The sequence below is a fragment of the Scophthalmus maximus genome, chromosome 6 (assembly GCF_022379125.1).
Source record: "Scophthalmus maximus strain ysfricsl-2021 chromosome 6, ASM2237912v1, whole genome shotgun sequence".
NCBI classification, from domain to species: Eukaryota; Metazoa; Chordata; class Actinopteri; order Pleuronectiformes; family Scophthalmidae; genus Scophthalmus; species Scophthalmus maximus.
In genome coordinates this window covers 6,667,501-6,679,260 of record NC_061520.1, presented here as the reverse complement: position 1 = coordinate 6,679,260, position 11,760 = coordinate 6,667,501, and the positions used below count along the sequence as shown (strand labels likewise).

The 11,760-nt window shown below is 41.2% G+C and overlaps 2 protein-coding genes across 14 annotated transcripts in view; both read left to right on the top strand.

Moving 5' to 3' along the window:
* The first annotated feature begins 184 nt into the window (after positions 1–184).
* LOC118309390 (tubby-related protein 1) lies at positions 185–7,545 on the top strand. Of its 3 annotated transcripts, XM_035631456.2 has the most exons (11): positions 185–234; positions 443–571; positions 3,025–3,135; positions 3,301–3,453; positions 3,527–3,609; positions 3,693–3,857; positions 4,054–4,166; positions 4,292–4,400; positions 4,532–4,630; positions 5,223–5,394; positions 6,565–7,545. In XM_035631456.2, the coding sequence occupies exons 3-11, from the start codon at positions 3,090–3,092 to the stop codon at positions 6,696–6,698; spliced, it is 1,074 nt and encodes a 357-aa protein (XP_035487349.1). In that variant the 5' UTR covers positions 185–234; positions 443–571; positions 3,025–3,089; the 3' UTR covers positions 6,699–7,545. The 3 variants fall into 3 exon arrangements, with proteins under 3 accessions (XP_035487349.1, XP_047188706.1, XP_047188707.1); XM_047332750.1 differs by lacking the exon at positions 185–234 and having other exon boundaries at positions 3,022–3,135; positions 3,665–3,857; XM_047332751.1 differs by lacking the exon at positions 185–234 and having other exon boundaries at positions 457–571; positions 3,665–3,857.
* A 687-nt stretch (positions 7,546–8,232) lies between these two features.
* Positions 8,233–11,760, top strand: part of tead3b (TEA domain family member 3 b) — a 33,681-nt gene continuing 30,153 nt past the window's right edge. For 4 of the 11 annotated variants that reach the window (XM_035631785.2, XM_035631784.2, XM_035631780.2 and 1 more), the window contains exons 1-2: positions 10,632–10,862; positions 11,273–11,525. The gene's annotated coding sequence lies outside the window, so the exon portion shown is untranslated. Of the gene's footprint in view, positions 8,375–10,625; positions 10,863–11,272; positions 11,526–11,760 lie in introns of those variants that run through there. The other 7 variants (XM_035631783.2, XM_035631781.2, XM_035631779.2 and 4 more) reach the window with 4 other exon arrangements.

Sequence of the window (11,760 nt, the reverse complement as noted above, 5' to 3'; positions counted from 1 at the left end):
TGACATTTTAAGCTTTTCTTTTGAAGGATGCAGATGACAAACTGATATTTTCAGTTCTTTCTACAAATACAGTCTAACCATATTGGATACTTTGCTGTCTCCCTATCAACATTATAGACGGAAAGAAGGTGAAGAAAAAGAAAACAGAAAAGGATAAGGACGAACCAGAAAAGGAGAAAGGAAAAGAGAAAGAACCGAAAAAGAAAGTTAAAAGTGCTCCAAAAAAGAAGAAAGGTGAGTCATATTATGCCTTTTCTTTCAAAAGAAATATGAGCGCAATTTTCACGGTGAAACTGGGCTATGTGTAAAGACCTTTGAGATTTTAATTAAATCCTAATACATACAAATTAAATACACAACTAAACTTTGAATTTGAGTATTTGGGCAAACATCCCCGAAAAGACCAGAATTAGTCGCATAGTAATGTTCGCCATCTCTTTAGGTTCAGGCACAGATGGCGATGATGACGATGAGGAAGAGGACACCCCGAAGAAGAAAACTAAGAAGAAGACGACGAAGGACAGCTCTCCAATCGCAAGTTCTGCCAAAGATAAGAAATCTAAATCTAAAGGTACGGCAGGAAGCAGGAACCCAGTCATGAGAGCAGTCTATAGTGTTGTTAAGAGGATCAGATCATTTTTATTGTGTAATGGTGAGTGAGTGGAAACTTTCACTTTGGTAGCGGAGGCAACAAAGCAACAGTGACTTGCCCTCAAGTGATCGCTGTGGGAAACGTAATTAAGACTGTTGCAATCCTGACAATTCCACACGGTTGAACGTATTCCAAATTGGAAAAGACTGATTAGCCAACTAGCTTGTTGCTAACTCGTTGGCCATGCTAACAAAGTAGTATCTATCTTTCCAGCTTGAAAATTGAAATGAAAGAGATGTATATTTGTAGGCTCCACTTCCACTTGATTTTAAAAGACAACTAAAGATTTTGGTACAAAGGCACTAATGCAATATCTTTGACCATTTTGCCAACGTAGCAGCGTGTCTCGCCGTGTGGCTCCACAGTAACATATGTCAACAATTACTGACGTCAGCATTTGTTGTATCGAGCGAAATGTATCAGAAATGATCGATTGGATCGCCACGAACTTTGGTACAGACGCATGCACGTCCTGCTCAGGATGAATTGTCATCTCTTTGATGCTCATCCTTTTTCAACCGTTCCCAGGCCAGTTGGTGTTCTGCAAATACTCTAGTTTATATCCAAATAATTAGCAAATGTGAGCATGCTAACATGCTAAAAGTAAGCTAACTTATATGCCGTATTTGACAGAAGCAGCGGTTAGTATTGTAATTGTGGGGATTTGCATTATGCTAACATTTTACACTTAACGTGGCTATTTATTGTTAGCATGAGCTGAGATCCGTCGGTTTCCGCGGACGGACTCGTGTACGCCAGTCGTAGTAGGAGAAAAAGCTTCACAGTACTCCGGTGTGAAGGATAAAACGAAAAAAAACATTTATTCCACAGTTTGTGAAACCTTACAGATGTATCCAAAGTCTAAGAAAACCATATGGCTCGGTCGGTTTCTGAATCTCGGCACAAGCCGTAAGCTAATTCTCTTAAAGTGACAGTAACATGCTTACCTATTAGCCATAAAATACTAAACAAGATATAAACTGCACTCATGAACATGATCTTGTTGCAGTGTAACTTGACTCCTGTTGACTTGACAAACTGTTTCTTTTTGAAAATATCAGTATCAGCCTCTCAAGACTGTTACAGTGTGCAGAGCAGAGTTACAACTTTTTTTGGGGGGGGGGGGATCAAGTATCATTACAGAGAAATGTCCTTGAAAATTGAGCTATTTATCTCATCACTGTTGAAGTGATTGTATGATATAGCCCAGAGCGTTGTTTGGATCAGCTCCAGCACTTTCGCCCGTGAGCTTAACTTAACCTTCCTCTCCACCTCTGATCGTCCGCCAGTCATTTCAGAAATACCTGTACGAACTTGTGTCTGTGGCCCCCTGCTCCTCTGGTAAAGCAAGGCCGAGCCAGCTGCTCTGTTTGTGGTAACCATGGAAATAAAGTGGATTAAATTATGCACAGTGTATTTTCTATAACTTCTCTGGGAAGCTCTTTGCTTTACTATATCAGAAAAGTATCAATGTTTATAGATCATGAATTTTATTTGATCTTATTTTGATGCAATTTACAGATTTGAAATAGAATTTTGTTTCAGGAAAACTCCAGCCACATATATAAAACATTGATTGTAAAAGTCCGAGTTCAGTTCAGTTAACAAACAGTACATTGGTTTTCCAGCTGTTGAAAGCTGCAACTGTGCCACAAATATAAAATAGTTGAGCAGTTGACATTCAGCCTAAACAGTCAAAGCTGTATTTACAAGTGACTAGGCCTATTTTGATGAATGAGTACATGTTCAAGTACTTTACCTCAGCAGATGTTTAACCATGTGCTTTCCATCCCCAACGTTCATTAACGCCAAAACTATACAGGCCCCACGAACGGTGTTGAGCAGTAATCAGGCAGGGAGGTTGAGGCGTGAGAGCGTGTTGGGACAAGTTTGAGGAGCGAGCGTTGACAGTGCTCTGGGTGAAATCTGGGTTTTGAGGACACAACATTTGTGCCACTAGATCTGAGTGAGGAATTTGGCCTCCCTTCTCCTGGACATCTCCCTTGTCCACCTCCCAGTGGGCTTCATTAACCTTTTCCTTGGTCTAAATCATGTAAACTGTAAAAGATATGACCCTGACCTAACAGATAGATAGAGATGAGTCCTGGTGAAGCCCTGAATCCCTCTCATCATCTCATGAGCTCACAATCTGACTCAACAGCTGCAAGAAACGCTGAGAGCAGATTTCAAACTGAGCACACAGTCAGGATTGCGTGCTAAAAAAAAAATTGTCCTTTTAATATTCTGTCAGTCTCAAATTTTGCTTATTGCTTCTCTGTCCAGTATATTAAACGAAGGAGGAGATTTTTTTGTCTATGAAAGGAAAAACACACACAAACACAAATCCTCTCATGATTCTCATTTTCCAGAAGACAAAGATTCTGATGGAAAAGAAAAAAAGTCCAAGTCGAAGGAGAAGAAGAAGGAGCCAGCTTCAATGTTCCAGATAAATGGAGAAAAAGACTCAAAAAGCAAGAAGAAAGGTGATTGTTGAAAACCCGTCACATCCCAAAACTTTATGCTTTGCCTTCTTGAGTATGTGCATCTTAGCTGACTTTACAGAACAAGCACAACTCAAGTACCTTAGTTGAAGTTCATAGAAACTTGTGAACTCTATTTGAAAATCTTTCTGCCTCTTCCTTGAGCAGCTGCCAAATCGGACAGTGACGACAGTGAAGGGGAAACAAAGTCCAGCAAAACGAAGAAGAAAGCCAGCGCTGGCTCTTTGTCCATGTTCCAAACATCAGGAGACAAAGACAAAGACAAAGAAAAAGACAAAGATAAGAAGACAAAGAAGAAAGGCGAGTTTACAAGTAAATTATTCCACAGTTTGTGTCACTAAGAAGTATATAACAAGTCTGTTGTGTGTTTTAGCAAAGGCAGAGGAGAGCGACGACTCTGACTCTGAGAAAGAAGAAAAATCAAAGAAGAAAAAGGGCAAAGGGAAGAAGAAAAAGGTATCTCAATTTCCCACAATCCACTCACAGAATTAAAACCGTTTATATTCTTCAGACTCTACCTATTTATGCTTCTCGACCAGGAGAGACCTCCGACGCCTGAGATTGAGTTTGACAACTTGGAGATCTTCGTGCTGCAGCCGGCTCCGCAGGGCGTGACCATCAAATGCCGAGTGACGCGAGACCAGAGAGGGATGGACAAGAGCCTCTACCCTCTGTATTACCTCCATCTAGACAACGAAAAAAAGGTCAAGTATTGATCTATATTGCAGGTTATAATTTAGATTGAACCAAAACAAAATGTAAACCCTTTAAAAAAGATACCACAGCACCCATATTAAAAAAGATGTTCTAGTGTAGCTTTGGGGATATGTGTGCATATGTGTATTTTGTTTAATTATTTTTTTTTTATTCTTATGGGACAACTGTTTTTGTTTTTTGCAGACATTCCTATTAGCCGGGAGGAAAAGAAAGAAATGCGCAACTTCGAATTACCTCATCTCCATCGACGCCACAGATTTATCCAGAGGCGGAGAGAATTTTGTGGGGAAGCTGAGGTACACTTCAGAAATTAATTAATTCATTCCAAAGCAGCACAGGGATAGTGTAATAAAGGCTCTGTGTTCTCATTAATGTGAGTTTAATTTTTAATTCTTACAAGTTGTTTTCTTACACTGCCTAGGTCAAATTTAATGGGCACTAAGTTCACAGTATTCGACAATGCTCTGAATCCAGAAAGAGCTCTTCCAGACATGTCGAACGCACGGCAGGAGTTGGCAGGCATCATCTATGTAAGTCGTCTTACGGCTCACTGTTAATTATCTATACCGTGTGTTTCGTCAATACTGTTTAAGGTAGAATTTGTTTTTGTTTGTTTATTAAGTAAGATAATGTAATAAATTTTACTCATTTCTGGCTTCAGGAAACAAATGTCTTAGGAATGAAAGGACCCAGAAGGATGACAGTCATAGTTCCTGGAATGGACAAGGACAACGACAGGGTACCACTCCGACCAAGAAATGTAAGATCATTGTTTTTTGTTGTTGTTGTTGTTGTTGCTGCTATTGTTGTCTCACTTATTGTATTGTATTGCCTTATTTGTAGTGTCTTTAATGCAACTTAGACGGAAAAATAAAAGTTTAATAAGATAGAACAGACCATGGCACTAGGATCAATACATATGTTCTTGCATAATGAGTTGGTTTACTGTATGTTACATTCACACATGTCCTCAATAAATACTCACAAACATACAGAACATGACTCCAACTGGCCGACCTGGGTCCCACCTGGGTCACAAGGTGGGTCAGGTAAGTGGAGAGAAGAACAACGTGGAGCAGAGTGAACTAGAGAGAAAAGAACAATCCTTTTTTTTTTTAGCAAAGAAAGTATGTTAGAGACACAGACACACACACACTTTCAACTGTGACTTGTCAATTCGTGTGCGTTCGACTGAGAACATCAGATGACTCGCATGTGATATCCATACTGCCCACAGCTTGATTTATGGAATGCTGTCGGGTTTAATTATGAGAGCTACACAAGGCCAGTGTGTAAACTCACATCGGTCGTCGTTGGTGTTAATTGAATTGTGTTTTGCCAATTCTTCACAGGAATGTGACGGCTTGTTGATAAGACACCAGAATAGAAGGACGGAAAATCTGATCGAGCTTCGCAACAAGACGCCAGTGTGGAACGAAGAAACGGCGTCTCATGTGCTCAACTTCAACGGCAGGGTCACCCAGGCCTCCATCAAGAACTTCCAGATCGTCCACTCCAAAGACCGTGAGTGGGATGGATGGATGGATGGATGGATGGATGGATGGATGGATCGATATAGATGTATAGATAGATAGATATAGATAGGGTGGATTCAGATTGTCCTTCCTATCGTCTTCCTATCGTCTTTTCTACTATTCCCCAGTGAAAAACATCATGAAGTCAAGGAAAGGTGTAAAGGAGGACTCATAGGATTTAGGAAAAGTCGACAGCTGTGCTCAGATAATCCGACTCGCCTTTCACAACACTACGTCATCACGCGACGGCGGATGTTATTGATGCGTCTGCCGCAGTGAAACTACAAATTCTCGAAGATCGACTATGAAAAACACAGCGGCTCCATCAGCATGTTTCAGTGTGTTTTACCACCGTGTGACATCAGATGTAAATACTTCATATGTAACGGTAACTTACGTGATGACGTGCGTCTCTTATGCGTCTCGATTTGTACTCTTCTACTTCTTCTACTTAAGATTTAATCGTTTACGTCCGTGCTGGTCACGTTAAATAGCGCTTCCGCAATGAATTGTGTGGAGTCTATTTCTCCTTTCTTTTAGCATAGGAAGGTCCAGTGTACCCACTGCTAAATGAGCATTGAAGCTCCTTTCCTGTGCATTTAAAAATCTGAACAGCTTATATCATGGCTGCTGATCAAAAACTTCCGGGTCACTAAGATTTATGAAACTTACTAGGCAAATTTGACAATTCGACTGCACCCATAGATAGATTGATAGATAGATAGATAGATAGATAGATAGATAGATAGAAGAATGTCGATCATCTTTACATGTTGGTCTGACACAATACACGTATGAATTAAAAGCTGTGAAATTAATTCGACAGCCACAACAGCACATGATTAGACATGTACAGAAAGAGATTAAAAGTCACGCCTTGATTGTTCTCTGAGAACACCTTAATAAATAGCTCAAGTAAATTCTCTTTGCTCAAAGACTATAAAAACAAGTTTAGTAAACTACGAATCGCCTGAGTCCTGGAGAGTGTGTGACTGTGTGTTATCAAGGGAAAGTCAGCGTAATAATGCCACAGATAAATATGAAAATACACAATTCAGTTGAAACATGGTCAATTTCAGTCTAAAGTTAAAAGATCATCAGCTTGTTATATACAGAATGGGTTGGACCATTTATCTTAGCAGTTCCTTGTCTCTTCCAGTCGACTACATTGTGATGCAGTTTGGACGGATAGCGGACGACATTTTCACGCTGGACTTCAACTACCCGCTGTGCGCTGTGCAGGCATTCGCCATCGCGCTCTCCAGCTTCGACGGCAAAATTGCCTGTGAATAACGAGACAGATTCCCCAGTAGCTCACACGCACACGCACACGGACGGACGGACGGACGGACGGACGGACGGACGCTTCAGTGTGCGCAACACGCCCAACACTGACACCAGGCCAACCCATGTCTGTGGACGTTGCCTTCGACACGTCCTGTGATGGGCACCGATAAACGAATAATGATTCCTTGAATGCAGCTCACCTTTTTGTGGCGTGTGATTCCCACATCTGATCTTACATGACAACTGGACTGACCGGATTTTGTTTTTGTCTCAGTTATTCACTCTGTTTTCTGTTGAGGGGATGAAGGTGTTTAAAGATTACTAACATCATCGAAAGATGTTAAACTGTTCATGTTTCAGCTTTGTTGTGCTGTATTGTATTGTATGGTATTGGGCTGTACTTCATGTCAGACTTCATGACTTTAAAAAATGCAAACACACTTTTAAAAGAATTTTAAGAATTTAAAAGAAATTTAAGAATATCCGATTTCTTTGGGGCAAAGACTCATTTTTTAATCTGTAAATTAAACTTTGTGAGATATTGACCATCTGCACAGGTGACACCTTGTTACGCTCATAGCATTGAAAGAATGAGTGAAGCTTATTCAACAGACTGTCCATGTTTTAGTGACTTTATACCAGTAGAGAAACACTTTGGATTAGAAGCATCTGTAGTTCTTAGTATCTCTCACATTTTTATTTCATTACTCTGCAGATTTCTTGTCCTTTTCTGACGATTTGAGCCCACGTAGATTTTTATATTTTTACATTCATTTTTTTCTGAACACTGCCTTTGTTGCATTTGTAGGCTTGTTGTAATTATGTTATTTAATAAAGCATGTGAATTACATTTCCTTCAATAATATAGTCGGCATTTATTAACGTAGGCCAAAGGAAGTTAGCTTTCCCCCTGGGTCCTTCTGTCTGTCTGTTGATTTATTTGTCAATATAATTATACAAAAACTACAGAGCAGATTTCCACCAAACTTGGTCCGGGAAGAATTTTTTCCACTTTCTTTAATATTGCAACATTGGGCATTTTTCAAAATGTTCCTTTAGTTTTCAGGGAACTAGCATTTCCTTGTTTCTCACCTAGTAACTGTCTGTGGTCAGAAACACAATATCATAATAGAAATGAATGGAGCTCGGTGTCCAAGTGGTTGAAAAGCGATTCGATATAACCACAACTTTCTTCGGTTTGATTCCAGTCAAGGACATTTGTTGCACTTCGCTCTTCCCCCTCTTTTTCTCTCTCTTCCCCTGAATGTCCTCTTTGTATTATCAGATATCTCTATCAAATAAAAACAAAATGCCCCCCCAAAAATCAGCCTTTAAAAACAATAAAAATGGATTTTGCAGACCCTAAGTATAAGTCACCCCCTCACTGTGGTTTCGATAACTTTTTATAGGGGAGTGTTTTTGACATTATCATCTGGCGGCTGGCAGAGAATCACACAGACTCTGACCAGTTGCGAGTCTGGAGAGACTCCCACGCCTTTTGCTCCGGTAGTCTGCCTTATTACACGTTGAAAGAACATTCAACTCGGGGATGAAAAACCTGTTTGAGCCGTGGGCCCTGGGAGCGAGTGAGAGGGCTGAATTCTGCCTGAACCTGCTCCGGCAGTTGTCCGAACTCGCAGGTGAAATGACGCATGACGCTGGCAGCTCCCCTGGACAGATGAGTGAGTTCCTCTTCCCCCATTAAATTCTCTTTTCTCTTCTGTCATTTGATTTCCAATCAATACACTAACACGGCTGATGCAATTTCTTTATGTACAGTAGCTCTGCGTGTGTGTTCACGGTGGTGGATGATTCGTTGAAACGTTGCAACCCACGTTGTTGACCAACAGAAGGAGCTGTTTCTGGGTGGAGATGTGTTCAGGGTCCACAGGTTCACAGAGATCTCTACATTTTTACACTCGTACGAATGCAAAATGAGACTTTCCATTTGGTAAATTTGTCGACTGAAGCACCAGAGGCCTCTTTTATTCACAGTAATCTTTCAAAGCATGTCAGACATTGTAGAGGCCATTTTTTTTAAAGATCTTAACCCAGTCCACATAGACATGGATTTTTTACCACTAATAATTTATGGCAAAAGAAAGAAAGAAAATCTCAAGTTTTTTTCTAGCTGTTATTTACTTTACATAATTCAGTGTCTCAGTTTTTCTGAGTTTAAAGCATCGATCACAAGTTTTATTTTTTAGGTTTTAAAAAAAGAGTCAAGAAAACTAATTGTTTAACTATTCTTTTTTTTTTTTCCTTATTGAGCAGTCGAACACGCATTCTTTCTCCATTTGGAAAATCAAATATTGTTCAGAACATTCGGCCCAACACGGTTGCAGAAGTTCCCGCGCACGTGTGTTGCATTTGCGGGAACGTTGTTCCGATTTCACCTTCTGTCCGCTTAGTGCGGAAACCAGCTCCAGGAGGAGGCCTTGAGTCTGCAGACTGTGCTGCTCATTTCAAGCCACATGTCTTGTTCTTTTTGTGTTGTGAATCGTTATCTTGCTGTTGGACGAACCAGTCTGTCTTCCTTCGTCACTCACCTTTATCTTCCCGCAGTGCAGTTTTGTCCCAATTATGCATCAGAGGGTGAAGCAACAGTTTGTTCTATAACACCGCCTCTGTGCAGAGGGCTCGTAAGAAGTCAGCTTAAGTCGGGACGCCAGTATTGTTTGCATTAACGTCATGAACACTGCAAGTTATTCTTATTCTTTGTGACCTTTAAGGTAATTTAAGGTCAAGGGGCTGTTCTGAAACGTTTGACTGGTAATCAACATGTGGCATGTAGATCCCCACAGAGACTACGATGACCAGGTTGAAAGTGTTGGAACTGATTGAATATCTGAGTTTGATCGTTCATTTTTGAGTAATAGGGCAAGTCCCCATGTGGTGGATTAGAGGAGAGGGAGCATTAATATGGATGTTGGTCTCATTGGACACATTTGAAGTGATCTCGAAGGACCTGGCACTTTTGGCTGCAGATGCAATGACTGTCGATGAATGTTGTTCCTCATTCTAAATTATGTTTTTTTTAATTTGTCTGCGACAGTGTTACATGTGCTGCTGTCTGTCTTGGCCAGGAAGCTCCTGAATAAGAGATTTTTGTTCTTATTCCTTGTTAAATAGAGGTCATGATAACAATAACAATACTAAAATGTTAATGTAATATTTGGATGTGGATTATTTGGCTCCTCATTTAAATGTTATATTTATGGATTTGCTTTGAGATTTCAGATGAGATAAGGCAAGACAAAGTAATCCTTTATTGGTCCTACTACGAGGAAACTGGCAGCGTTACAGCGGCACAGGGACAGTGAAAATAAGAAACACAAAGTTGGAAAAAGTAATAAACAAGGAAATATAGACTGAAAACTCACCTGTCCAGACTGCACCTTTCTCCCCGAATTTATTATATTAAACATACAATTACAAATAAGCACTTGAAGCGGGGGTTTTTTCCTATTTGATGTTTGTTTATGTTCTCTATTTGAGTTATATCTTCGCGGTTGAATGCACTTATCGTAAGTGGCTTTGGAAAAAAGCGTCTGCTAAAGTACTGGAATGTTATGGAAAAAATATATTTGCAAAAAAATAACATGTATTGCAATGTAAACCCGTTTACACACCGTGCAATGTTTTGCACTATGGCATAATTAGAGTCAGCATCATTGCTATTTTGCTGTTTCTCTCTTGAAATACTTCAGTAACACTCTTGCAGTACAGTAAGTCAGACATCAACAGCAACATGTGTCCATGTATTATTGTTTAATAGAGAATGTGCATAGACTAGTTTTAGGGCAGGAAGCTGCAGTGAGTGTTTGGGGAGGAGGAGGAAGGGGGCGGGGCCTGCAGGGAAATCACTGCCGCCCCCAGCGTGTTGATTGACGCGCGCCGCCGGTGGCTCCTCCCCGAAAGCCTCTTCTCTCTCCCTCCCCCTCCGCTCTCCAGTGTAGCGCGTTGACTTCATACCAGAGTCATACTTAACATTCCACTTCTACTGTCAAACCCCCGAGAAAAATATTGCGGAAAAAAAACAACAACAAAGGCGCCAAATTTTCAACCAAACTCGCCCCCCCAGCAGGAAAAAACCCCAGCTGACCGGCGGCCTCCACCCGAACAGGACACGGCGACTTGGCCCAAAATAAAAAAAATAAAAAAGGAAAGGTAAGTTAAATGTTCCTTCTTCTCTCTTCTGCGGGAGTGTTTGTCCTTCTTCTTCTTCTCCTCTCTCTCTCTCTCTATCTCTCCCTCTCTCTCTCTCTCTCGCTCCCTCTCTCTCCGCGTCTCGGTGAAGTTTTCGGATCTTTGTCATTTTTCGCATTTTTGCGCGGAGCTCCGTGCGTCTGCGTCGGGAGGAGAGGAGACGCGTTCTGCAGATCGACCCGGCCTATTGTGTTGGGACTCGTCCCCACCGGCGCAGGGATAAGTCTGACACGCGTCTGGTGCAATCAGATTGATCATTGACACACACACACACACACACACACACACACACACACGCACTTTAACTCACAAACAAACAAACAAAAGAAATGAGAAAGTGGGTCAATATGTTTGTTCTCTGTCTCGCACAGTTCACACCTGGACCGGACTCTTCCAGCCTCGTTCCCCAGGAGGAGTCCGACAGTTATTATTATTATAGACCCACGGACTCGGAGGACGAGAGAGAGAGAGAGAGAGAGAAGAGAGAGAAGAGAGAGAGAGAGACTCTCACACACGCACGCGCAGGCGCGCGCGCGCAAAAAAAAGGGACCCCAAACAGAACAGAGGATTTGGAGGAATACGCGACTTCAGTGTGGTTTGGATCGACTGCTCCATCCCCCGAAGGTAAGACTCGTTCTCCATTCGTCCGCAGCGCTTCACAGAAACACGAAGGCAACTTTGTGAACTCTGTTTTCATGACGACAGAGTGAAATTCCCAACGCAACGAAACACAAAGTCTTGAGGCGCTCGAGGTCCTTAGTTTCTGTCGAAGTGACGTCACTGACACATTTGATGTTTTGGGTTTTTTTGTTTGTTTTTTATGGGTCAAACGTTTCAACGTTTTATTTTTTTCTGTTCT